A 27,698-nucleotide genomic window follows, 5' to 3' on the forward strand; every position below is an offset into this window, starting at 1 on the left:
TTTGATGGGGCTTATTGTTGTAGTTTCTTACCATAATGTAAGGGCCAAGAAATAACGGGAGGATTTGGCCAGGTGAAAGTCATGGACAACATTCACAAAGCTGCTGTCAGTGGAGTGAGAGGTCCGGCTGAGCAGCTTCCTGACTGGCTCCACTCTGTAGGGACTCCTACAAACTCCTCCTCAATCTCCAATAGCTCGCCCCGAAAATCCCCGTTCGGAGCCTCAACATTTTGTTGCTCCTTCCACTCGAACCACCCTTCCTTCAGATAGTCACGTGTTCCTCTTTCTCAAGAATTATGTAAAATGAGCTTCTGATATATTAAGCTATTTTAAACAGTACCCCCAGCCCCGATCTCCCTACTGCTTTTCGCTATTTTCCTTGTCTGTGTCACTATCTGAATGTGTCCGTTTACTGGACTTCTCTCCACTCACAAAAGTTCTATGAACAGAGGGCTTTGTTGCGACCCCACTGCCACATCCACCAAGAGCGCCTGACCTCAGTGGGAATTCGGTAAACATCTGTTCGATAACCAGTCTCGGACTGGAACTCCAAAGGCTCCCACCAAGAACGCGAGCGCACGCTCAACTTCAGGCTTTGCGCTCTAGAGATCCCGCGAGTCTCAGCGCCTCCTAACCGAACGCCCATGTCTTAGGAGACATACGGTAGGGCTTCCCGCCCGGGTTCAACCCTCACACAAATACCGGGAAGGAGGGGCGGAGGGTTGTGTCATCCTTCCGCGCCGGCCTGCCCCGCGACGCGCCGGCGGCTGGCGCAGCCCTTCGCTCGCCCGGCCTCCCCCTCCCTGGTTCCGCGCTCGGGTTCCGCCATGGAATCCAACAAGGATGAAGCCGAGCGCTGTATCAGCATCGCCCTCAAGGCCATCCAGAGCAACCAGCCCGAACGGGCGCTGCGCTTCCTGGAGAAGGCGCAGCGGCTGTACCCGACGCCGCGAGCCAGCGGTAAGTGAGAGGCGCCGCAGGGACCGAGAGGGACATTAGCACGGATGGGGGGAACACGGGAACGGACCGACGGGAGCAGTTGGCGGAGGGGGGGGAGGGGTGGCGAGGCGCGGCTACGCCTGCGCACTGGTGCGCGCGGGCGCTGCTGGGATTCGTAGTTCTGCGGTCTCGAGCCTCTGTGGGCCGCTGGACCCCTGGAGACCTCCGAAGGCCTGGCTCTCAAGTCTCTCCAGTGCTTGTGGAACCCTTTGGAATATGAGGTTTCTGGAAAGGAGACGCGCTGGGAGACCAGGCGAAGTGAACTCACGTGAAAGGGAAAGCGAACTACTTTTCCCAGGGGGCTGTTCGATGGCTCAGGGCCAGTGGCCGGCCTGGGAAATATTATAGTTCAGGAAAATAAACATAACTATTCTAAGGGAGAATGGGTTCTAGACAGGGAGGGAATTCCTAGAAAGGCACCTTCGGATCTTCATTCGCGCGAATCAGAGAACCCTTCGCGAAATAAGCCACTCCACCTCGGAGTACCTCCTGCGGTCTCTTGAACGCCGAGTTTCGGGGTGGATGGATTGTTGAAGATCCCAGGGTCAACCGCTCCATCCCACCTTCGTCCCCAGCAGACATGGGTGGTGGGTCATATGGACTGCTACGGCTGCTAAGTACCAGGCAGCTCAGTAGCCGAGGGCTGAGATCTCTCAAACCAAGGAGGGAATAGTGAGCTTGTCTCTGCTACCGGTCGCCTCACTTTACCTGGTAGTCTCATTATTATAATTAGTAGTAGTAGTGGTAGCATTATTATTTTGGTTTTTCGAGACAGAGTTTCTCTGTGTAACAGCTCTGACTGTCCTAGAGCACGCTTTGTAGACCAGGCTGGCCTCGAACTTAAAGAAATACGCCTCCCTCTGCCTCCCCAGCGCTGGTATTAAATTAAAGGTGTGGGCCACCACCGCCCGGCTATCCCTTCTTTTTTTGTGTCTGTAATCTAAGTAATACCATCCTGAAAGGAGAAAAGACGCACAGGGTTTGTGCCAGTGGACTTAGTAAATTGACGTAGTAGGCCTTCAGAATTAAGAGACCCGCGACTCCTCAAGGCTACTGCCAAGTGACATTTCTGAACTCATTTGCTTATCTGCAAGGGAGTTGGAGCAGATAATGCAGATAACAAGAACTTTTCAGGGTAGAAGGTCCTTCCCTATTGTGTTTTCACTGATCTTGTCAGGAAGACAGAGCCACTATCCGGATCACTCTGTAGGTGAGAAATATCTCAGCAATAAGGGACTCCTGATAGGACTCAGCTACAATACCCCATAGAGACCCCATAGGTGTTTAATAGGATGAAGAGCGGCAGCCTGCCCCTCACCTTCCCTGCCCACGTTTGGAAATGGAGAAACAGGAGTGCTGGCAGGCGAAGCAGCCAGATTTCTGAACTTTCCTCCCTCCTGACTCTGCAGGTTGATCTTTGGCCTGTTTGCCTCCTCTAGGAGAGGGTTTCAGTCTGTATTTTCCAGGACTGCTCCCCTTTGGGAGAGTTCCCTCTTTTTAAATGGGGAACACGGGTGTGTGTGTGGGGGGGAGCAGATTGTCAGCATTCCAGCTGATTGCTGCTGGGGCTAAGGGGCAGTTAAGAAAGCTGATGAAACAGGACCGGAAGGGCATGGCAGAAGCCACCTGTGCTAGTTCAGGAACTTGGACAGGGTGTCCTTCCGGGGCTTGCTGTTCTCGTGTGTTTTCACTCATTCTTGTGGAGATCAGAAATAACTTATTGAAGTCAAAGTCCGTTGTGTCCTTCCATCTTGTGGGTCCCAGGGATCGAACTCGGTTAGGTGGACTTGGCAGTGAGCGCCTTCACCGGCTAAGCCGTCTCGCAGGCCCACCTGTTGGATATTTGTTACATCTTTGCTGGACAGAATGCGTGCCTCGTGTGCATAAACTAATAAAAGCCTTGCACTGAACTGACTAGGATATAAGGCTAGTTTGGGCCTGGGCAAGGGAAATGTTGGTTAAAAAAATATTAGGTGATTGTCTACATTTAGTGTTTTGGATAGTTCATTCCAAGTGTTTATTCAATGCAACAGGTTATGACCGGTATGGTGGCCCATGCCTGTGATCTCAGAGCTCAGGAGGCTTAGGCAAGAGAATTGCTGCAAGTTTGAGGTCAACTGGACTATATAGTAAGACCTTGTCTTTAAGGGAAAAAAAAAGTATGTGATATTGAGAATCTACTTTGTTTGGCCTGCAAAGTTCACTCCTTAATGCCAGGTGGTTCAGCAGGATTGGCAAGATCCGAAAGGAGCAAACTTCCAGAGGAAAAAAGATTGCAGGGCTGGTGATAACAGTGATTTAACAGAAAAATAGCCAGGGTTGTTTAGATGCTGAGGACTCAGGGTAGTTATGAAAAGTCCACTCCCTACCACCTGTGAGTTCACAGCCTTGGGGGTTGGGAGGGTATGGAGAATAATCTCCCAACCATTATATCATAAGGTGTTGCGAGCTGTAATGAGGGCACATAAATAATGTTATCTCACAGAGGGAAGGGCTGCAGGCTGTAGGAAATGAGGCCACAATCATAGCTGCGCGTGTGGCACAAGCCTTTAATCCTAGCACTCGGGAGACAGAGGCAGGCGGATCTGAGTTCGAGGCCAGCCTGGTCTCAATAGTAAATTCCAGGACAGCCAGGGCTACACAGAAAAACCCTGTCTTGAAGGAGAAAGAAAGAAATCAGGCAACATTCAAACATTATTTTGTTGGGAGGAGCGGGAAAGACATCCTGGGAGAAGACCTGGAGGCCGGAAGTTTGAAAAGGTTTGGGCAGGGATTGTGTGTAGGGAGGTTTAGAGGCAAGTGAAATGGGAATTTATATAGAGGGTCCAATTTAGGAAATGGAATGGGGCCAGACTGGGGCTCCTTTCCTGCTAGACCAAGGGTTTTCCCTCTGTTCTGTATAGAGGGAGCTAGAGAGGTTTGCTTCGTCAGGAGAGGCAGCCGAGCCCCTCGTACCTCTGTGTACACTTGGAAGCTAGAGTTCCAGGCATAACAAAGCCAGCCTGGGCTAGGAGAGACCAAAAAGGGCGGAAAGGCTACTGTTCTTAAAAAAGCATGAGGTCAGGTATGATGGTGCATGCCTATATCCCAGCAGTTCATTCAGAGATGAAGACAGTAGATTGTTTGAGGCCAGCCTGGACTGTGTCATATTGAGACTCTGTCTCAAAAAAAAAAAAAAAAAAAAAAAACCTGAGCTAGAAAAGGGGAAGGAGAGAGAGAGAATGAGACAGCCTAAAGCCTAAAAGATTGATGAGAAGGCTGTTGTCCCCAAATAGGTTAGGACATGATGACGTAAGGAGGAATGCAAAGATGAAGCGCCATCCTGTGATAATGGTGGGATACGATGGATGGACGCTGGAGAATTTTTTTTAAATATTTATTTATTACATATACAATATTCAGTCTGTGTGTGTGTGTGTCTGCAGGCCAGAAGAGGGCACCAAACCTCATTACAGATGGTTGTGAGCCACCATGTGGTTGCTGGGAATTGAACTCATGACCTTTGAAAGAGCAGGCAATGCTCTTAACCACTGAGCCATCTCTCCAACCCGACACTGGGGAATTGAGGTCAACTTTTGTGATCCCGAAAGGCCCAAGCCAAAAAGAGTAGATGGGAAGAGGTGGGCGGAATGGGAAGTGCAGGTGAAACATTCTTGGGGAGCCACCAGTCCCGAGCCCAGGAGGAAGCACCAGGTTCAGTTTGGAAGACTGTTGTCACCAGTTTGCTGACTCTCTTTGGAAATGGGCACAGCTGAGGTCACCTGGGAAAGCGGGGCACATGGAGACGTCATTGCCTGGCGGACAACCAAGCATCACACCTGCCCTTAGCCAGTGCAAGTTAGCTGGAGCCGCAGCAGAGTAGTCCCGGGAGATGACAGAGGCAGTAGCCGGGGAGACGTGGAGTTGTCGGGAAAGGGACGGGTCGAAGACTAGAAGGGAAAGGATGGAGGGCCAAAGTCAAGGCGCCGATCTCCGGGAGGTAAAGGGCAGGTGAAGGGAGGGGTCAGCTAAGGGGCTCAAACAAGAGTTGAAGACCCTCCTGTGTTTGCTTTCACCATGGAAAGGAGAAGAGGGGGCTTGCAACTCCCGCTGTGGAGGCAGGACAGTGAGACACCACAACTGGACAACCGCACTGTGGGGCAGGAACAGGACTGCTGGGAGGCCACAGCAGAAGCGATGCAGTCATCGTCTTTTTCTGGGCGTTTCATTTTTTAAGAAGGTCTCATTGAAAAGGCTGTCCTGGAACTCACTTTGTAGACCAGGCTGACCTGAAACTGAAAGAAATCTGGCTGCCTCTGCCTCCCAGGTGCTAGGATTAAAGGCGTGCAGCACCGTGTCCAACTTTTTTACTGGGATGTTCTACCCATCATCTGTTGACCTGTTGGTCACTGGCCTCACCTGATATTAGTGAAGTGGGTGAAAGAATGGGGCCTGGTGGGGACATGGTGGCACAGATCTGTCATCACAGCCCTGGGAGGCCCACAGGAGACAGAGGGGCTTTCATTCCAGGTCAGCCTGGACTACACAGTGAGACTCTGTCTCAAAGAAAATGGAAGATAGCACATTTTGCAGGAACGTCTTGAGAATATAATTAGGACTCAGTTTCCCTAGGAGAATCTAAGTTTCCAAACTCAGTCTCCAAAGGGAGAGTTGGGTGGATTAGGTACCTACGGCTCATGTTGCCCAAGCTTCTATGAAGTGACTCACTGTGGGGGCTGCACAGAGTCAAAGGCCACCCTGGCAAGGCCATGGGAGAGGAGGGGAAGCTTGATCACCAAGGGATTTGGGCCTTTAGAGTCAGTGGGAGGGAGAACTCTAACACCAGTGAGATGCAGAGTAGAATTGTCCGTTTAGGTCAGTCCCCCTGTGTGATTCCCTGGTCCTTCCCTTCTCTGAATTTTATTGAATTTCATCTGCTCCTCCAAGCATCCAGGGACAAGGGTCAAGTCTCTACTGAGGAATTAGCTACAGTGGCATGTGCAGGCATGTGCTCTCTGCTGAATGTCAGCAGCCCCAGGCTTTGTCCCCAGACTGAGCTCTTTCCTTGACTCACATTGAGCACCACAGGCACTCAGCTACTTGCCCAACAATAAAAGTGACAGGAGCAAGTCTGTGACAATTGCTAGCCACATGCTAAGCCCTGTCCACCTTCTCACACAGCTTATAGGAGGGAAATGTCTAGAGAAGCTGTGTTGATTTATCCAAGTCTCCGCCTAGTGTGAGGAAGGGCAGGAGGTCTTGGCAGCTGTAAATCTTCCACTAGTTCCTCAGTTACCCTATGGCTTTTTCTTTTCATTTCTTTTCTTTCTTTTTTTTAATGGTTTTTTTGAGAGAGGGTTTCTCTGTGGCTTTGGAGCCAGTCCTGGAACTAGCTCTTGTAGACCAGGCTGGCCTCCAACTCACAGAGATCCACCTGCCTCTGCCTCCCAAGTGTTGGGATTAAAGGTGTGTGCCACCACCACCCGGCCCCTGTGGCCTTTTCTTACTGATTTCCTGCCTTTCTGTTTGGGGTTTTGCTTTTGAGTCAGGGTCTTTCTATGTAGCCCTGGCTGTCCTGGAACTTGCTTTTTAGGCCAGACTAGACTCAAACTCACAAAGATCTGCCTGCTTCTGTCTCCCAAGTGCTAGGATTAAAGGTTTGAGCCACCATACAGGGCTGTTTGTTTGATTGGTCTTTACTCCTCTCCCCCTTTTTTTGTTGAAGTAACAGCATCCCACTGTGGTGCCCAGGCTGGTATCAATCCCCTGGACTTTAGCAGTCTTCATGCCTCCCATCCCAAGTACCAGACCATGGTTCGTACCTCTGTGGTTCACTGGTGCCCCAGGCCCACCCATTCCTCCGTGGTTCACTGGTACCCCAGGCCCACACAGAACTAAGGTTAGCACACAGCTGGCCTGTTACCTAACTCTTTTGTGTCATTGCACATTGTCTACCAGCCAGTGTATCACAGGGGATGCACTGATGAGTCAGGATGAGACTATCTCATGCTGCAGACCTTCAGACCAGTGGCGAGACCAGCTTGCCAGCAACCAGAAGTCTTGCGTTTTCAACTCACTCTGGGAACTTTCTGAGTGATCCCGAGTGTATCCCCACTCCCTTTTGATTGTGCAGTGAAGGGCAGTGAGAGCGGCTGACCAATGGAGCTGCCTAGAGAGCCTCAGAGTCCTTGATGAGGAGTACTTATGCAGCTGTTGGTTGGATTGCTAGTGAGATTGTCCCTGGGACATGCACGGCTGGCTGAGCCTGGACCACAGACAACTTCCAGAGAGATCAAAGCAGGCACCACTGTGGTTCAAACCCACAGGGAGCCAGCTCCTCCCGCTGCCTTCAGGACCAGCCCTGTTTTATCTGTTGGTTTCTTGCTTTGCCTGCATCATGCCTGGTGTCTCGTGGCCTGAGCCACCTAAGCCACCTCTGGCCCCAACCCACAGCTTTCCTCCCCTCCCAACCAGCTGCTCCTCTGGCCATTGGTCACGCAGGTTGGGATATTTTGACCCTGATCCCTTGCCAGTCTCCAGACTACATGCGTCTGTTAGCTTATTTCCTCCTGATGCCGTCACTCTGAGGAAACCGAGCTGCCAGTAAGTGTCCCGGATCAGCCAGGGTCATACTCCTATGCTGGTAAGGGGCAGAGTTGCACATTGAATCTGGCCTCTATGAACATAACATCCGGAGTGCCTCCCTCCAGAGACACAGCTGGGGATAGCCACAGAGTTAACAAGTGGGGACCTGTGCACCTCTGCCACAGCACCTTCTCCCTGAGGGGAGTGGTAGTGGGTGGTGCCACCTCCCTTCTGAGGCTGCTGTGATGATTAAGTGAGCTAATTTTTATAGGCCACGTGGTGGTGCCGGCCTCACACACACTGAACACTCAGTGACAGTTAACAGAAATGGCCATTGCATGTCAGCTGTGTTGGCACATACATGTGATCTCAGTATTTGGGAGGGTCATAATTTTGGGGGCCAACCTCGACTATGTAGCATGATGTTATCTCCAAAGCAGGAAAGAAGAAAGATGGTTGCTGCTAATCTTGTTTGAGACAGTGTCCTACCCTGTGGCCCAAACTCTCTATGTGGCCTAGGCTAATCTCCAATTCAAAATCCCCCTGCTTCAGCATCCAGGAACTAGGATTATGGACATGTGGTGGTAGTACACACCTTTAATCCCAGCACTTGGACTGCAAAAGTAGGCAGATCTCTGAGTTCAAGGCCAGCCTGATCTACCACCAAGTTCCAAGACAGTTAGGGCTACACAGAGGAAACCCTGTCTCAAAAACCCCGCGGGGTGTGTATGTGTGTGTGGCTGGGATTACAAGTGTGCACCACTATGCCCAGCTCCTAATGCTTCTCCATGTACTGCCTCGAGGTCAGTCAAAGCCTACATTCCCTTTGTGCCATAATCTCTGCTTTCAGCTCCTCTGTTTGAATTGCCCAATCCCAGTGAGATGGAGCAGGTTTTCTGCACTAAGACAGCCGTGGCTGGGGGCAGTGGTCCTCCAGAGCCAGCCTTGGGTATGACCGAGATATATAGCGGAGGAAGGTGTCTGGCTCTTGGTGCCATGCTGTCACTCCTGAGACCAGGAAGAACTCTGGTCTGAGTTGTGCCATCGTTTTTCCCTGGCCCAAGGTATCGTGGGTCCCAACAAGGATCTCAGTACATATTTTCCCAGGAGCCTCTCGAGAGTTTTGGGATTCTAGCCAAGACACTGTAACCTCCAATGACTTGGCATTTTCTAGGGTTTGGAGATGCTAAGTCAGAAGGAACCAAAAGCTTAGATTTGAATCACCATGATCCCATTTTAGGGTGACATCTCATATAGACCCCACTGAAGTAGATTTGACGTGATTTGACATGGCCAGCTGTTTAAAAAGTATAACCATAGGGCTGGAGAGGTGACTCAGCAGTTAAGAACATTGGCTGCTCTTGGGGAAGACCCAGGTTCAATTCCTAGCACCACATGGTGGCTCACAGCTGTCTATAACACCAGTCCCAGGGGATCTGTGGGCACCAGAAATGCACATGGTACACAGACATATGTGCAGGCAAAGCACCTGTCCACCTGAAAGCAAATAAATATGTCTAAGCAGTAATAATTGGGACTTGGTGGCACACAACTGTAATCCCAGCACTCAGGAAGTGGAAGCAGGAAGTTTATCCTCAGCTGCATCGAGAGTTGGATGGTCGTCTGGCCTACATTAGACCCTGCCTAGATAAATAAATAAAATATAACAGTAGGGCCAAGGGACTAGCTACATGGTAGAACATTTACCTATCATGATCTGTAGTCAAGATGTTTCTCTCCCTCCCGCCAGTTCCCAAATAACCATTTAGAGACTTACTATTACTTATAAATGCTTGATCAATAGCTCGGGCTTATTACTAACTAGTTTTTACATTTTAAGTTAACCCGTATTTCTTATTTATGTTCTGCTATGTGATGGTACCTTTATTAGCATGGCATGTTCATCTCCTGCTCCCTCTGCGGCTGACTGGACTCCAGACTCCACCCTTCTTTCCAGCATTCTGTTTGGCTTTTCTGCCTAATTTTCTCCTGTTCAGCTACTGGCCAGTCAGCTTGTTTATTAATCAATCATAGAGATATATATTCACACAGTGTACAGAAGGGTAATTCCACAGCGGCAGTGGTCCATATCCTAGTTCCCATCCCTAGTACCACAAAGAGACCCGACTATAGAAATGAGCACACGGGAATTTTCCTGAGTCTCCAGCTCTGAACTCATAGGACAGGTTTACTTCCCCCATTCCTCATCACTCTAAGCAAAGGCTCCAGAAATTAACCTTCCCAACCAGTCCCGCCCGCAGAAGGCTGTGCCCTCTCCCACCCAGCAGAGGATGTCTGTTGAACATACTGCTTTGGACTTAAAGACTCTGAAGGGTCAGACTGGAGAGCAGGCTCAACACTTAAGAGCACTGGCTGAGTAAACCTTTAATCCCAGCATGCAGGAGGCAGAGGCAGGCAGATCTCTAAGAGTCCAAGGCTAGGCTGGTCTACAAAGCAAGGACCCAGGTTTGATCTCGAGCACCCACATGGCTCACAACGTTCTGCAACTCCAGTCTCAGGGGTCTTGATGCCCCCTTCTGTCCTCTCTAGACTCCAGGCGTGCATGTGCTGCACAGGCATCCGTGCAAGCAAAGCATCAATACACAGTAAAAGATGAGACTTAGAGAGAGGGGGGGAGGGAGGGAGGGAGGGAGGGAGGGGAAGGGAGAGAGAGAGAGAGAGAGAGAGAGAGAGAGAGAGAGAGAGAGAGAGAGAGAGAGAGAGAGAGAGAGAGCGAGCGCTGGGGTGTTGCTCTATGGCAGGGTGCTTGCTCAGCATGCCTGAGGCCTGTGTTTGGTCAGAGAATAGAGGTGATTGGTAATGGATCCATGGGAGGTAGCTCAGGCTGTCAGTCTCTTGGAAGGCAGAAGTGGAGTATCCAGATATTCAAGATTGTCCTTAGCTGTGTAGGAAGTTCAAGGCCAGCCTGGGCTACAAAATGTCCAAAAAATAAAATCACCTGTGTCCTAGAATTCTACCCTTAGAGGATAGGCACTAAGTCTGCAAAGTGCTGGCCACAGAAGAATGAAGACCGAAACTGGGTGTGGTGGCGCGCGTCTTGAACCCCAGCACTCGGGGGGGGGGGGGCAGAGGCAGGCAGATCTCTGTAAAGTTGAGGCTAGCCTGGTCTACAGAGAGAGTCCCAGGACAGCCAGGGCTACACAGAGAAACCCTGTCTTGGAAAAAAAGAAAGAAAAAAAAGAAGGAAGGAGGGAGGGAGGGAGGGAGGGAGAGAGGGAGGGAGGGAGGGAAGGAGGAAGGGAGGAAAGGAAAAAAAAAGAATGAGAACCTGAATCCAGGCCCCCAACAACTAACCAAGCCCAGGCTGGGTTGTACTCTCCTGTCACCCCAGCACAGGAGGATGGGGTGGGATGAGGTCCTCTGGCCAACCAGTTAGCCAAGTCAGAAAGCCCCAGGTTCAGTGAGAAACCCTATCTCAAAAATGGTATGGAGAGGAACTGCGGAAGGTATCCCTGGGTGACCTCGGCCCATACACAAAGGGTTAAGATGGTGAATTTTCTATTTTACCATAATAACGGAAAAACTACTGTTTTCAGTTAAAAGGAATTACTACTATTAAATCTAAACTAGGAATATTGAACAGCTTATAATTCTGATGCCCTGTGTAAATAAGCAAACATTTGGACTAGGAAACAATTAACTTGGACTTAGTGTTAGCTTTGCACAAATAATATTCATTTACTATTAAAGTAGGGTTTTTTTGTTTTGTTTTGTTTTGTTGTTGGTTTGGTTTGGTTTGTTTTTTTTTCTCCAGGTAGCCCTGACTGTCCTGGAACTCTCTATAGACCAGACCAGGCTGGCCTCGAACTCATAGCGATCTGCCTCCCAAGTACTGGGATTAAAAGCATAAGCCACCACTGGCTGGCCTCAGATTTATTATTCTTTTCTTTTGTTTTGTTTTCTTTTGTTTGTTTTTCTCGACAGGGTTTTTTTGTGTAACAGCCCTGGCTGACCTGGGACTCTCTGTAGACCAGGCTGGCCTCGAACTCACAAAGATCCGCCTGCCTCTGCCTCCCGAGTACTGGGATTAAAGCTGTGCACCACCACTGCCCGGCACTATTAAAGCATTTTAAAGAACCACATAAAAGAGGAAACACATTAGGAAGTTCCCTAGAGAGTGTGATGCAGTGCAGAGAGAGGGAAGGGCATGTAGATCCCAGTTCCAGCAGAAAAACAATTCCTAAAAGAACAAAAAGCCTAGTAAAACAAACAAGCACATTGAAAGAAATACCAGGGTGGCATCAAGTTGGCACAGCAGCACTTGGGAAGCTGAGGCAGGAGGGTGGTGAAATTTGAGACCAGCCTGGACTACATAGCAAGATCCTGTCTAAAAACAAGCAACAACAAAACAGTAAAAGTGACTGAATTCTAGATTAAATACTTCTGGGTTCATTAGTCAATCTTGAATGTTCTTTAATTTAACTTTTTTATTTATTTGTTTGTTTCAGACAGGGTCTTACTGTGTATCCCTAGCTGGCCTGGAACTCAGAGCATATGCTCCCATGTCCCACTGCGCTTGCTCTCCTCTCCCTCCTCTCTGGCTGTCTGTCTGTCTCTCACTCATTCTTTCTGTGTGTGTATGGGATTTGCATGCGGAAATGAGAGGCCAGTCTGCAGGAGTTGGTCCTCCTCCCTTCTGGGCTCTGGGGATCCAGTTCAGGTCCTTAGGGTTGGCTGCGGGCTCATCTTCCTGCTGAGCCAATCTCACCCAGGCATCTTGTTATAGGGTGTGAATGTGGGGTTTCTTTGGATTGATGTTTGTTTTAGTGGAGTCTTACTGCGGGCCTGGCGGGCCTAGAATTCACCACGTTCACCAGCCTAGCCTTAAACTCAGGGAGACCCCCTTACTACCCCTTCCTTTGCCTCAGAGTGTTGGAATTAAAGGTGTACACCACCACACCCGCTCCTCTTTTTTTGTTGGTTTTTGTTATTTGTTTGTTTGTTTAACTTATTGAGAAAGAAAATAAATGCATATGTAAGCAAAATATCTGAAAATAAGGAAGGCGATTACTTCATTTATATGAATCACATGGACCTGTTAATAAATTTAATATTGCAAATATTTTAAAATCTATAATATTCCTATTCTGGAGATCCGGGGCCCCTTAAAGAACTGGTCTACGTCAGGAGAGCAGTGGTTTGCTGGAAGGGTGGTGAGTGGGATGGAGGGAGGGGTCGGGCTCAACAGGACAGACCTGCCAAGTGACCCCTCAGTGGCTTCTTTTTCCTTCACAGATCTGATCGAGTCCCTCAATCAGAAGGCACAGTCTGCCGGTGATCAACCCCAACCCACAGACACATCCCACACCACCCACAGAAAGGCAGGCGGGACCGAAACCCCCTCAGCCAATGGCGAGGCCGGAGGAGGAGAGAGCACCAAGGGCTACACCTCAGAGCAAGTCGCAGCTGTGAAAAGGTAGAGAGGCCATGGGCTGGGGGACTGGGGAGGGTCAGGGAAGCCTTCCTCCCTTCATCCTGTGACCTGGAAGAGTGTTGGGAGATGGAGGAGGTCTGGCTTCATTTCCTACATGGTGGGAGCCAGGACCTCACCACGCACCCACACCACAGCCGCTGACAGTCCAGACTGGAGACATTGCTGACCGATGCGTTCCTCTGCCCTTGGCCACCAGCCCTAGGCCTCCCACAGTTCTGTTTGCCACACAAAGACATCGCCATCTTGCTCTCCAGATTCTACCCCCACCCCCAACCCCAACAAAGGCCTTTTTAGAGCAGAGCCTGTGGGCAGGAGGCAAAGGCAAAGCTATGCCACCAAGGCGGGCAGCCCTGCAGAGTGACGCTCTCCTGGGCCTGACACACCAGCCAGGACCGCTCAGGACTAGGCCCTCCCGACCCTCCTCCTCCCACCAGCTAACCTCAGAAACCTTCTGAGGTCAAGTTCACACCTTCTGGCAGGCAAGCTGAGTGTGAGTAAGTGTGACCAAGTAGTTTGTCCAATCCAGGCAGTTGAACCATGTGTTTCCACCAGCTGCAGCTAACAGAAGCAGACTCCTAGAGAATGCCAATGAGGGTGGGCCCCCCCAAAGACCCAGGGAGGAGGCATGTTGCAAAAAAAGCAGCATTTCCTCAGGGTCCTGTGCTTGGGATGAGCAGACGCCTGCCATTGCTGTCAGCACGCGTCTGCCCTTGGCTGATGGACACTCATGGTCCTTCCAAAGCAGCTTCCAGCAAGGGAGCCACTGGAGGCAATGGATGCTCACCTGGCCAAAGACAGCAGCTCCCCCTGTCAAGTCCTAAGTGTATTTATGGTGTTTCCAGCAGGCCCTGACCAGTTCCCCACGCCAAAGAACTCCCTGTGTCTCCCTTGCCCCTCGAGTCAGACAGCTGACCCGTCTCTGGTCCCCCACACCTGCCCTGAGCTGTGTGCCACACACTGCCTGTTTCCACACCTCACCTCAGGCTCCCTGTCACGCTCTTCCCCCTATTCTAGGGTCAAGCAGTGTAAAGATTACTATGAGATCCTAGGGGTGAGCAGAAGTGCCTCAGACGAGGACCTGAAGAAGGCCTACCGCAAACTGGCCCTCAAGTTCCATCCAGACAAGAACCATGCGCCTGGTGCCACCGAAGCCTTCAAAGGTAAGCCAGCCCTGGGGTATTTGGGGTTTTGCTTGTTTGTCTTTCTAGGTAGATTGGGCTGGGCTGGCACTCGCAGCAATCCCTCTGCCTCAGCCTCCGAAGTGCTGGGATTAAAGGTGTATACCACCATGCCCAAGCATTCTGGTGTTTTTATCTCCTGTCTGATAATACAGGACCAAGGCAGCTTTCCCAAGACTTGGGAGGTGGAGGGGAGAAGAAAGTAGTCTCAGGTGTGATTACAATCCCAGAACTGTTCCCTGAGAAGGTTCCAGTAGCCACATAGGCTGCAGAGTCTCACACAGTGCCAACCCTGCCTCCCCTTCATTTTCTGGGTTCCAGTGGAGGAGCCAGGAAGAATTCTGGTGGCTTCTCCAGGGTCACACTGCACCGGGGGCAGGAGCAGAGTTCTGGTGGTTTCTCCAGGGTCACAGTGCACCGGGGGCAGGGGCAGAGTTCTGGTGGCTTCTCCAGAGTCACACTGTACTGGGGGCAGGAGCAGAATTCTGACCCACACTTCTAGCAGCAGCTTCCCTGTCCTGAGGTGCAGGGCACCCCGTAATGGAGGACTTTTTCAGGACACTTGTCCGTGTCACTTCCCACAACGTATCCCGGCCTGCGCTGGGGACAGAGCATCTTCTGACCCCAGAGCCCATTGGTCTTTGGAATGGGTGTGCCACCTCTGTCCAAAGCCATCAACCATCCTTTATGCACCTGGAGTTTCATCTTTGCCCCTCCCTGGCACACATGTGCACTGCCTCCATGCCTCCTTGCCAGCCCCGTGTTGCAAGGGCCTTGCATTTTCTTGGTCCCTGGGTACTGTCCCCTTCGGGGAATAGTGTGGTGACTGAGCCTTGTTGTGTAGGACTGGGTCAGAGCTGTAGTAGAGTAGGAAGCCTGCGACAGTGAATCTGCCTTATCAGATGGGAAAGGAGGATTCCGTCCTCCCGCGCAGGGCTGCAAGCTCCAAAACGGGTCTGTAGCCCACTGCTGTGAGTTGGGCGAGCGGAGGGGAAGCAGGCTCTGGGAGGCGCTGACCTTCTGCCCTGGGAGCGCTGGCAGGGAGGCCCCAGTGCCAAGCAGAAAACAGCAGCTGGGGCCTGGGCCTTGGGGAGAGCAGATTCGTCCTGGCCACATTACCAGAAAGCAGAGAGTTGTCCCTTCCCAGCAGTGCCTGCTGCTCCTCTGTTTACAACAAAGGGCCTCATGTCTGCTATTTTGGGTCACACTCTGACTTCAGGATTGTATTACCCTGTCTCGGGCACCCCACAGGTGAGAGTGTGCAGCGCGAAAGTACTTGAGCTAGACACACCTGAAACAGGTGTGTAGGTCATGCCTACAACCCCAACACAGAGGCAAAAGAATAAAGAGTTGGGGGCAACCTGGGCTACTTAACAAGTTCCTGGACAATTCTGGCAGTCTAGATGATGTAGTAGGAACCCTGAATGAACGAACGAATGAATGAATGAATGAATGAATGAATGATAAAGGGAGCTTGAGTGTTAGTGCTCCTCACAGCCCAGACTACAGACTTGCTTAGGGGTGCACCTGATCACCTGCTCCCCAATGCTTGCTCAATGGTCTGGTTGTCTCTGACCCTAAGTGTCGTCCCCCCTGCCCTGTCCCCATCCCCAGGAACTAAAGGAAGCAAGTTCTTGGTTATATCGGGGCTCCACCCATACCCAGCCGTCTAAGGCCTGCTCTTTTCACCCCTTCCAGCCATCGGCACAGCATATGCCGTACTCAGCAACCCAGAGAAAAGGAAACAGTACGACCAGTTTGGTGACGACAAGAGCCAGGCTGCTCGGCACGGCCACGGCCACGGGGACTTCCACCGAGGCTTTGAAGCCGACATCTCCCCTGAAGACCTCTTTAATATGTTCTTTGGTGGTGGCTTTCCTTCCAGTAAGTCCACAAGCCGCTAGCTCGCGCTGGGGGTGACGGTAGCGATAGCCCCTGACTCAGGACTTCCACCTTGCAGGTAATGTCCATGTCTACAGCAATGGCCGAATGCGATACACCTACCAGCAGAGGCAGGACCGCAGGGAGAACCAGGGTGATGTGAGTGACCCACCAGGGGGGTAGCCCTAAAGAAGGGACTCTTCATCCTCTTAATATACTCCCAAGCCAAGGAGCCATCTTTCGGCCTTCCCAGTGCCATTCTGCCAAGGGACACCAGAGGGAGCCACACTCCTGTTGCATAATAGCTTGGAGCAGATAGAACAGAATTTTTGTGAGTTGGTTTGTTCTTAAGGCTGAGGTAACATTTTCTGAACAAACGTCATGAGAGAACCAAAAGGCCTGCGTGGGTGCTTAGCCTTCTAGAAAGTGAGTAGAAGCTTTATAACTAGGCAGTGTTTCAGACACATTTGGCATGCCACAGATCAACACAGGCAGCTGGCTGAGACCCAAACACTGCCGTCAGCAAGTGAAGAGCGTAAAACAGAGGGACACAGGCTTGTGTGCTCTCCCCCCCATTCTCCCCCCCCCCCTCTCTCTCTCTCTCTCTCTCTCTCTCTCTCTCTCTCTCTCTTTCTTCCTTCTCCCTCTTCCTCCTCCTCTCTTTCCCCTCTCTCCTTGGACTTCCCCTGCAGTTGAAAACAACCTTGAACTCTTGATATCCCCATCTCCACCTTCCAAAACCTGGGATTAAGTCTGAGGCACCATGCCTAGCATATCTGTTTCGTTGGGGGTGGGCTTGTTTTTGGTTTGGTTGTAGTTTTGTTTTTTTGAGAGAGTCTCAGTATGTCATGTCACTTTGGCTGGCTATGTAGACTGCTTGTCTGGAACTCAGAGATCCGCCTGCCTCTGCTGAGTGTCACCATGCCCAGCTCTACTTTTGGTTGAGACAGAATTTTGCTATGTAACCATGGCTGGTCTGGGACACCAACTTTCAGCCATTCTCCTGTCTCTGCCTCCCGGGTGTTAGGATTATAGGCATGTCTTTATATCTAACATACAGAAGAGGTTTTAAAATCACGATTTTTATATAATGAATTTATTTTTAGTTGTCTTGTTTTGTTCTACAAATCAAACCCAAGGCCTTGTTCATGCTAGAAAAGCTGCTTACCACAGACTGCATCCCAACCCTTTAATTAGCTGCTTTTCTGTCGGCAGTATATTTGTGTGGTGACTGTGAAGGTCTCTCTCTCCGGCCTGCCTCCCTTCCAGCCACTTACACTCACTGGTGGTTGTTCTTGACTATCTGCACACACCATGTGCTCGCCACTGCTTGCTTTGTCTTTTTCTGGAAAAGCTGCCATGCGGGGGATCTTCTGTCCTGGGAGAGAATTATGGGAGGGAAGGGAGGGAGGGCATCACAGGTGCTGTTACGCTGGGGAGCTCTGACCGTCAGCCGTCCTTCCTCCAGGGCGGGCTAGGAGTGTTTGTCCAGCTGATGCCCATCCTCATTCTCATCCTGGTGTCAGCGCTCAGCCAGCTCATGGTATCCAGCCCACCCTACAGCCTGAGCCCGAGACCGTGAGTACACATCCCTGGGCCAGCCCAGCACCATAGGGGAACTCGGTCCCCACCAGAGCTCTACCTTCCCATCCTGATCTAGCGGGTACCCACGCATAGCAGAGAAAGCTGGCTTAGGTCGAGAAGCACACTGTCTGAGCTTAGCCCCTTAGACTTTTGAGGCTCGTGACCCCTCAGAAAACACCAAAGAAGTTCCAGGCCCCTCCTCGAGGCGACACACTGTCCTGCTTGATTTTATAAACATGACTTCCCACCATGGTCCCCACCTTTGCTGACCCTGAAAGGGCCTCTACTCTTACAGTCTGTCTGCAGCCCTAAGAAAGAACAGGGGTTTAGTTCTTCAGAGGGGGTTAGCGGCTTACATCCTGGTTCTGCGTTGAGAGCTGTGACCCCAGGTGAGTCCTGTAACCTTGGTTCCCTCATCTGTAAAATGGAAACAATAGCGTCCATCTACTGGGAGGAATTAGTGAGTAACACCTGTGAGATGGCTCGCCCGTTGGACGCGCTCAGCAGTGTCTGTTGAGTGGCTGCGTGCTCTCAACGGCCAGTGGTTAGCTTGAGTGAGTGAGCTGACCCTCAAAGGAGTCAATGCCTGTCTTTTTCTAGTGCCAGGAACAGTGGGTTCTCAGCTTCTGCGGCCGGCCGCAAGCCCTTAGCTCTGATCTCTTGGCCCTCCCACTGCCCTGCCGAGGCCCTGGCAGGCTCCCTCAGCCAGCAGGGGGCAGAGTTGGCCTCTGCTCCTTCAGCAATACAGCTTGCCTGGAGCCAGATGCAACCTTTCTCCAGCAGCTAGAGACAGATAAAGAATGCGGCATGCTAGCGCTGCCTCCCTGGAGCAGTGGCTCCTGGTGGGTGTCAAGGCTTCTCTTGCTGCCCGCCTATCCTGTGGCTACAGCTTCTTCTGACATTTTGTTCCTTTTTGGTTTCTCTTGTGGAGTTGAATATGAGCTCGCAACCCATGCTCACACACTCCATTTAGAGACAGAGACACAGCTCTGTGCTTTCATTTCAATCTGAGGCCCAAAACTCCAGGCAGGCCCTGGACATCCCTGAGCTTAGAGACAGGGAAGGCAGAATCCACACCCTTGCCAAGAGCAGCTTCCCAGACCTCTCCTCGGGGCTTCTCCCACATGCCCCAGTTCTCAGCAGAGCACTTAAAGGTGGGGGTTGCCGTGGGCTGGACTATTCATGCAGCAGAGGGCACTCCGCGTTCGCTGCAGACCTTCATTTTGGGGAGCCAGCTGTTCCTGTGGCCTGTGCGCCACCAGGCCATCACCCTTCCAGCTGCCCACTTTGTGCCTGCTGTGTTTCTGGTCAGGTCGGTGGGCCATGTCCACAAGCGAGTCACTGACCACCTGAGCGTCACGTACTATGTGGCAGACACCTTTTCCGAAGAATACACGGGCTCCAGCCTCAAAACTGTGGAACGGAATGTGGAAGATGATTATATCGCCAACCTCCGAAACAACTGCTGGAAAGAAAAGCAGCAGAGTGAGTGCACATGCATGTGCATGTGTTCATGTCTGCGCGTGTGTGCACTAATGTGTGTGTGTGTGTAAGTGTGTACCTGTGGATACTCGTCTGTGTTCTCAAGCATGGGAGGGTGGGAGTAGCAGCACTGGTGATAGCTGGAAAGGGGCAGCCAGGAACCGTGCTTGAGAATAGGAAAACCTGGCTCAAGTGCTGCCCAGCACCTGGCATTGTCCTGTGCCAGCCGTCTTACTGCCAAGACTTGAACTCCATTCCTAGGTTCCCCTGGGGCTATAAGCCCAGGGCCAATTGATGACTTCATCGAGGTCGTCATGGGTCACTGGTGCCTGTCGTAGTTGCTAGAGGTGAGTGTAAGAGACAGATTGGAAACCCTTGGCCATGCACTGATCGTGTATGTCCCTGGTCTATCTGAGACGCTAGGACTATGCCACAAGGACCATAGGTTCTCTCCTTGGCTAGCCTCCTCGTGTTCTGTGGGAGAGTGTCTCTGTCACCTCTCTTCCCAAAGGGGAGCTCAGTCTCTTCTTCTTCAGGTTCTCCCCTGCTGAGAGGCCAGCCCTGCCCCAGCTCCCGGTCCTGTCTTTCTGTTTCACCATGGGTTCAGGCAGGTGAACCCCAGGAGGTCTTGGAGCACTGACCTTGCCCCCTTTCTTTGCAGAGGAAGGTTTGCTGTATCGGGCCCGCTACTTTGGTGACACAGACATGTACCACAGAGCACAGAAGATGGGCACCCCGAGCTGCAGTCGACTGTCAGAGGTGCAGGCCTCCCTGCATGGATAGTTCTGGGCCAGCACAGCACCCAGGTCCAAGTATGAGCCAGGACTGCTTCTTTGCTGCAATCCCTGGCAGCCTTGGCCTTGGTCATGAGCAGAGGAAGCAGGGGGAGGGAGGGAGGAAACCTGGTAATGATGGCAGAGACTGTTCACATCCTGACACCTCCGGCCTCCTCCAGAGAAGGCTTTGGGCACCTTGGAAAACTGAAGCCTGTGGCAGCCCTCCAGTCACCCTGCCCAATGGACCCTGTTCTGCCTTAACCCTCCTCACGGTTCCAGGACAGGGGTACCCAAAAGGCAGAGGCCCTTGTGGTTCCTTTACCTACTCCAATGATCAAGCCAACTCAGCCCTTTCTCAAGCCTAGCTTTTATTGCCTGTGCCCATAGTACTGGGTCACTGAAAAGAGGGAAATCCATGGGAGTTAGTGGCCGTGAGCCCATCTCCCTCTCCTTCCAGGCAGGAGGAAATGGAGCAAGATGAACCAGCCCATCCGCAGGCAGGAGAGGGCTGTGGGCCCCTGACCACTCCCTCTCTGGGGGTATCTGAGGCCCTCACTCCAGTGCTCTGCACCTGGGAGCCTAGGAGCCACGAGCATCCGGCCCCACCCAGCATCTCTCCTGTGGTCTAGAAGAAGGGAACAAAAGGTCACAAGTTCAGGGTCAAAAGCAGCCACTGAGCAAGGGAGGGGTGGGGAAAAGTGAAAGTTGCTATTAAGGGGCACCCCACCCCCTCCACCCCTTCTCCGGCAAATGGGCTATGGGCTCAGTTCCCAGTGCCCCGAGTGGGTAGCCTGGCTCAAGCCCAGCAGAGTGTGGGCAGAGCCAGTTCTTTGCATAGGTGCCCTGCCTACCCCCTCCTCTGTCTGTGTCCTGACACAGAGCCAGCTGCAGACTGCTCCAAGGCCACTCGCTAGCCAATGTCCGCTCTGGGGTAGCTCATCACACCGCACAGGGCTTGGGCAGGGCCAGCTGCTCACATGTGGGGCTGAGCTGGAGGTGCCTGCTGCAGCTGCTCACCTAACTGTCTCCCTCTTTTCCCCAGACTATGAAATCCCTGGAGAATTTTTGGTGACACACACTGAGCCAAGGTGATGGACTATATATTTAAGGAAAGACATACAAGGGAAAAAAAAAAAAAGTGGAACTAGAGGCCGAACACCGCCCAGCTGCCCTCTCTCAGCAGTGACTGCAGAAAGCTCTTAGGACTGACAGAAAGAAAGAAAGCCTGCTGCAGGGCTGCTTCCTCCCCTCCCAGGCTGGCAAGAAACTCCACATCGCCGGCTCCTAGGATACAGAAACCATGGCAACGAAAGTAGAATGTAAAACTTGCAGCAAATGTCTGTGGGGAAGGACTGGGGGAGGGGACTCCCCACTGTCTCTCCTCCCCCCCCTCCCAGGAGCCAGCACCAGTCACCTTACAGGAGAAGCCAGGCAGAGGCATGGGCCAAGGAATAGAGAGGAGAGAATTCCAGAGAATGTAATTTAGAAATGCATACGTATGTATATATATCTATTTATATGTAAATAGACATATAAAGATATATATATATATATAAAGTCTTTTTTTAACTGTGCAGGGATTGGGTTAAGATGTCTAGTTGATTTCTTCCATATTTTAGAAAATGAGGTCTGTTTAAGTAAGAAGACAGCCTGGTTTTCAAAAGTTAGACAGTAGCCGTAGCCTACCGCACACGGAAAGTCAAGTCAGATGCTCTTAGCGTCAGTCACCCGTAGCCCCAGCCTGGCTTTGATGGCAGCAGTAATCGTGGTGGTATAAATCCATAGGAAACTTCCAAAGGTCACCAGGCTTAAGGTTAAGGTAGGGGGAGCAGGCTGGGGGCAGAGAAAGGTACCCCTGGAGATAGATAGGTGGTCAGTATTGGGCCATGGTAGAGACCCCAGATGGCCTACTGGTGCGAGGCCAGCTCCTCACGCTGCCTCCTCCTGGGCCAGCCTCAGGTGGACTCTCGACTCTAGTGCTCAGGAGCCCTGCAGCCAGTCCTTCTACCCATACCTCTTCCCCACCCAAGTCCCCAGGTGGGTTTGCCTTACAGGTGCCACGGCACAGCTCCACCATTGCCAACAGGTTTTCTCTAAGTTGTGCACCAAGAACTCGAGAAGGCTCTTCATCCAGGAGTTGAGCCAGGACCCAGGTGCAGCCGAGCTTGTGAAGAGGAGCCCGTTGCCTGTGGGCGCCTGTCTTTACTTCCACAGTGGACTCTACCAGACCTTTAGTCACTGGATGAAGAATCCATAACAACTAGAATGGCTTTCCCCTTCAGATGCGGAATTTTCTCAAAACAACCATTGCTGCCAGGGGCAGGAGGGAGTTGTCTACTCCCACGGTGATAATGGGCCTTTGGGAGCCGTCGTTTCTCACTTTTCCTGTGGCGGTGGATGTGGCGTTGCACCTGCCGTCTTCCAAAGCCTTACTTCCCCAAGCTGCCAGCCCAGAGGTGGCATCTGTCCCCCCAGGGTCTCTCTCTTTAATTCAACCCCTAACAAATAGGATTCTTGCTGGTAAAGGAAGTTTGGTTAGGAATGTCAAATCCGGTTTCTTTTTAAAACAAGGTCCCACCCTGCAATGAAGTGGCTACCCTGGCGCAGAGAGATGATGAGAACTGGGTGCAGACCAGAGTACCCCGCCCACAGTGGTCCTGGTGCTGTGCCTCCACCACCCCAACTGTCCGGTCTTGGTACCTGTCCCTAGAGGGGCTGAGCCATGTGCAATAAGAACATAGATCCTAAAGGATCCCCTGAGAAGCTGTATTTCTTGAATTAGAGTTCTGATATTGTACATCTATAAATATATGTTTATTATGTCATTGGCAGTGGTGGGTATGCATTGAGCAGGAGATTGGGGCATAGAGCTCCCACCAGTTGCTATGGACACCATCCAGCCTGCTCCTCAGAATCTGCCGACAAAGGATATGGAGCCCAGATGACTGTGGGGCTGAAGAACATGGTGTCCCAGGCATCAATCCTAGATGGGCACCTGCCCATCACCCCTTTACACCTTCTGTTTTTCCTGTCAGTGGACTGTGCTGGAGTCCACTCCTGATCTGGGACAGGCGGGAAATTCCCAAGTGAGTCTTGCCAGCTCTGGTCCACCATCTTCTCTCCCACAGTTTCCTCTCCCAGGGAGGTGGTAGAAGCTAACACTGAGGCAGCCTCAGGCTCCAAGGGTGAGTGAGCCGCAGATCTGCCTGGCCTCCCGGAGACAGGGCCGCCTGCCGTGAGTGGCGGGTCCAGGCCCCTCCCGCTTGCACGCCAGCCAAAGGCAGGCAGGCTGCCTGGTGGTGCCACTGCAGCCCGGAAGCTCATTGGCTGTCCCCAAGCAGGGTCACCGCAGCCTGCCCCGGCCTGCAAGCTGCCACTTGTTAGCTGCACTTGGCAGAAGGGATAGCCAGCTTCCTACCCCTCACCCTCCCTTACTAACTAAACAGCTCAGCGAGCCAGAAGGGGTGGGACACCATCCATCTGCAGCAAAAAAAAAAAAAAAAAAGAGGCTTTCAGCCGGCTGCTCCTCCCCCTGTCAGGTGGCAAGAAAAGCCCTTCTGGGCCTCAGGGACCTGCCCGCTATCTCCTAGATCCGCCCTGCTCAGGTCCGGGACAGGGGCTCGGAGAGACAAGGAACAGGCACCTGGCCTAATCTCTGCCAGACAATCACGTCACCTGGCTGACTGGGGCAGGTGTGCAGAATACCGACATTTGACACTGGTTCAGGGCCTGCTCAGAATTCCCTCTCAGGTTCCGCACAGTAAGTGGGAGTCAGCCCATTTCCCAGAACTGGAAACAGACTTGCCAGGAGGTGTCAAGGGGCTTCTGGGAATTGTGTGTTTGCCTGTTTGGAAGCCTAGCAAAATGATCATTGTGCAGACAGTCACTGGAACCAAATCACTGTGTTTGACATGTGGGTTTGGTTTGGTTTGGGTTTTATGAAATAGAGTCACTATATAGCCCTGGCTGCCATGAAACTCACTATATAGATCAGGCTGGCTTTCAATTTGCAATAGTCAGCTTCTTGCCTGTGTTTCCCTGGTGCTGGGAATTATGGGTAATGTATCTGGGGCTTCTTAGGATTTTTACTTTCTTTTTGAGACAGGTTTCATGTAGCCCTTGAACTCCTAATTCTCCTTCCTCCACCTCCAGAGTGCTAAGATTAAGGGTGATTAACCACTACTCTAGGCCAAACCCGGTCTTCAAGTGTGGTCGGTGTAAATTCAGGAACATGGACTAGGGTGAGAAGCCACGCTTGGAAAACGTGCATCAACTAGATTGAACTGCCCGGTCTAGCAGGTATCTCGCCTCAAAATGACATGGATATCCACATATCCCGCAAAGGACTATGTCTGTCAGTTGGGATCAACCCCAGAAGCAGCATATAAAACCTTTTATTAGTGTCGGTGTGGACTCCAGCTGCCTCACGCTCAAGTCTGGCTTCCTAGGCACTGGCTGGGTAACCTTGGGCATGTCACTTAACCTCCCTGGGCCTTGGCATCTTCATCTACACCGTGAGAAGGGCACAAACACCGGGCTCACGGGATAGTTGTGTGGAGCAAGAGCTGGCTCCCAGAAAGCACTTCACACCGTGTCTGGTCACAGCCAGCTCCATCCCAGCGTTATTTGTCCCGTCAACAAAGATTACCTGACACTGATGTCAAGTCCTATTCTAGACACCGAAACCACAGATGACAGGCAGGAGCACTGCTCTTGAGGAAATGGGGAAGGCCGGAGTGTGTCCGGTGAGGACAAGGCTTCTGACTGGAGCAGCTGGGATAAGAGGTGGGGAGATTCCAGCCTGAGGGAGTGTGACAGAGGCCTGAAGGTGAGGAGGGACAAGCAGGCACAGCCAGGGAAGGATATGTAGGCCAGATCCCCAGTCTGTAATTACCACACTGGCTGTACACAGTAGTCTTGGGCAGAGAGAAAACGTCACCGAGAATAAAAGCTCCTGCCTGTCCTACATGTCCTCCCACGGCATCTCAGCCATCCTTAGTGCCCTCCCTGGCTGGGCTCTGGAGGGCCCTGCATAAGGCAAAGGAGAAACCATATGGGAAATGGGGAAGTGGGATATCGTTTCCCCAAACTCCAGCCATAGGACGTTCCCGAAGGACAGGGCCCAGGCCTCCTGTCACTTCCGTAGCCAGTTGGGCAGGAAATAAAGGCCCAGGACACAGGCCTGTCAGGGGAAGGAGGCAGCTGGGTAAAGCTTACTCAGCCAGGCAACCCTGCCAAAAGCCCAAAGCTACAGTTTTGTTTATGGAAAGGAGTCTCCTTCGGTGCCACACCTCGCCCACCCTGCCCTTCCCTCCCATCTGAATTGGTCTAAACAAAGTCCCTAGGAAGGACAGGATTGGCTGTGGTAGCTCAGGCTATGGGTGAGCTGTCTTTGGGTGAGGTGCCCCAGTGGAGCTGGCACTGAGAACAAGGGTCAGACTTGGAGGTTTTGGGGTACTCAGGCTCTAGTACCTTAACCAATCGTTCTCATCTTTCTGGTGAACATGGATGAGAGATAAGTACCTGAACCAACATGGAGATGCTGAGGGCCTCAGCCCAGGCCTGACCACCCCGTCCTGATAACACCCAAATTTCCCCATGACCATATCACTCCTGGTGATGTTGTCCTGGCTCCACATAGCCTGCAAGCCCTGGCATGCACGCTGAAGCTTCTGTCGCCTTCCCTGCCTTTGTCCTGGCTCCCTCATCTGCATCTTGGCGCTGCCCCTTCAAAGGCCTGCAGCTCGCGTCCGATACCCAGATGCTGAGATGCACAGATTAAGTCTTCTGTCAGCCTTCAGCGCCCACCAGCCTCCAGCAGTGGGCTCAAGAGGCTGACTCCAGAGGTATCTGCATGGTTCCCTAGCAGCGTCTTCCTCCCCTGGAGTGACAGAGACTTGCATTGTGCACCATCCCTTCTGTGATTACACAGTGGTGGTCCCAGGCAGAAAGCTGAGGAAGGAACAAGGCTGGAAGGAAGCAGGGACCCCTGGGCACAGAGACAGCTGTCTGCATGGTATTTGTGCCTCACCACCCCTTCTGCCAGGGTCACCTGTGGGCCACTTTGCAGCCACAAACTCAGACTAAGCTGTGTCCATCTAAGGAAAAGGGCCCACTGAATGGTAGACCTCCTGGCAGCAGGGGTATTTGAAGAGATCTTTCTCCTTTTCCTACCTTCTGAGGGAAGCAGGATCCTACTGAAAATGCCCCACAATTCCTCTCCCTAAGAGAACTCAGGACCAGGAGCCAACTTGAGAATGGCAGTGGCCAGAGAGCAGCCACTGACTCCAGCACTCAGCCGGTGCCAGGCGGCACCTCCCATGTCTGGAATCAGAAACAGTCCTGTTCTTGGCCTCCCCAAGTGTTGTCCTGGCCACTAGCCTCCTGGTCACGTCTGGCACTCATTGCCACCTGCTGGCTACCAGCCCATGGCCCTGTGCTCTAATACTGACTTCCTGAACCCCAAACTCTGTTACGAGCCACAACAGAGAGCTGCCACCAATACTGCAAACACCAAGCAGGTAGCAATCATGGGTAAGGTGGTCAGCCTCCAAGGCACAGGGCCCTCCCTGAAGCCTGGGGTCCTGTCTCTGTTGGGCACCTTTGTGGAGCTGAAGCAATGTGTAAAAGTCCAGATGGATGTCAAGGTCCAGTCCCAGCAGGAACAGAAAGCACTCCTCGCTGGTACTGTTTGTAAAATGTCATCATCGTAATTACCAGCATCCTCCCGCAGCCCTTCCCATTTATCATCTCGGCTGCCAGCCTGTCAGCCACCAAGCTTGCAGGTGTTCAGGTTCCTGGGCCCAAGTCTTACTTGGGCCCTGGGGGTCCTTAGTTCAGAATCTCAAAGGCCAGGAGCCAGTCTTCAGGACCCTGAGCCCAACCTGCACCAGCTCACTGCTGAAGCAGGGTAGAATCATAACCCCCGATGATCCAATTGTCTGACCTACTTCTGCCAATATTAATAGCTCTAGAGCCTGGCGACCTGGGCTGGAACAGTCTAGGCTGAAACACAGTTCGAGGAACTGTTGACTTGGGTTTGTTCCCAGGTAGACAGCTGGGAGGTGCATGGGACCAGTTGGGATGGGGGGTATGAGTGAAGGGGAGGGAGTCCTCTGGCCTCTTACAGCTTCTGATTCTGTGTCATGAGAACCCAGGAGGATGGCCTGAAGACCAGATGTCACTCCAGGGTCGTGTTGATGTCACTGCTTGTGCCCAGGCCTCTGGGACCTTGGGTGACCTGTGCCCTGGGTTATATTGGGTCTGATCTGAGACCAGGCCTCTCCTCCTTCCCTAGCCCTGCTGCTTGACTTGGCCCAGGCTGACCAAAGCCCACATGACAAGCAGCCTTATCAGTAGGAGAACAGCTCCCCCACTTCCTTCCTCTGCCCTCCTTTCCTGCTCTGACTTTGCACCATGGCTACCTGCAGGTGCCATCACCCCAGGGACAAACCAGGAAAACCTGAGCTGGGCTAAGCGCCCAGACTATGCCTCCAGGAGAGAACCAGGCACAAGCTGCCCATCTTGGCACCCAGGGGCAGAACCCTGGAGCCCTTCTCTTGAGCTGCCAATTGTAACTCTGGAAGATACCACAGACTCTTGTTGCCTTATTGATAGATCGGTACTGGAGCTTCCCTGAGGAACTAACTCAAGGGGCTGGTGGGCCAGATGCTGAGAAAGGTTGGACGTTATAGAACCAGATTTTATCCCTAAGTAGAAGGTTCCAGAAACCCCAGAACAACAAAGACAGCATCTGTACCTTTCAGGGAAGCAACGGAT

The 27,698-nt window shown here is 52.1% G+C and overlaps 1 protein-coding gene across 3 annotated transcripts; it reads left to right on the forward strand.

Annotated features, from left to right (window-relative positions):
• The first annotated feature begins 727 nt into the window (after window positions 1-727).
• Dnajb12 (DnaJ heat shock protein family (Hsp40) member B12) lies at window positions 728-22,744 on the forward strand. Of its 3 annotated transcripts, none has more exons than XM_038343105.1 (9): window positions 728-960; window positions 12,820-13,000; window positions 14,033-14,178; window positions 15,895-16,080; window positions 16,157-16,236; window positions 17,546-17,655; window positions 18,974-19,146; window positions 19,805-19,955; window positions 20,962-22,744. In XM_038343105.1, exons 1-8 carry the CDS (start codon window positions 828-830, stop codon window positions 19,924-19,926), a joined length of 1,131 nt encoding a protein of 376 aa, XP_038199033.1. In that variant the 5' UTR covers window positions 728-827; the 3' UTR covers window positions 19,927-19,955; window positions 20,962-22,744. The 3 variants fall into 3 exon arrangements, with proteins under 3 accessions (XP_038199033.1, XP_038199034.1, XP_038199032.1); XM_038343106.1 differs by having other exon boundaries at window positions 19,805-19,949; XM_038343104.1 differs by having other exon boundaries at window positions 19,805-19,902.
• Window positions 22,745-27,698: the final 4,954 nt, after the last annotated feature.

The sequence above is a fragment of the Arvicola amphibius genome, chromosome 9 (assembly GCF_903992535.2).
Source record: "Arvicola amphibius chromosome 9, mArvAmp1.2, whole genome shotgun sequence".
NCBI lineage: Eukaryota > Metazoa > Chordata > Mammalia > Rodentia > Cricetidae > Arvicola > Arvicola amphibius.

Coding starts and splice junctions, on each gene's coding strand:
- Dnajb12 (XM_038343104.1), top strand. CDS start 828: ATGGAATCCAACAAGGATGAAGCCGAGCGCTGTATCAGCATCGCCCTC. Junction 961..12,819: donor CCCGACGCCGCGAGCCAGCG/GTAAGTGAGAGG, acceptor TTTCCTTCACAG/ATCTGATCGAGTCCCTCAAT. Junction 19,147..19,804: donor CTGGAAAGAAAAGCAGCAGA/GTGAGTGCACAT, acceptor CTTTCTTTGCAG/AGGAAGGTTTGCTGTATCGG.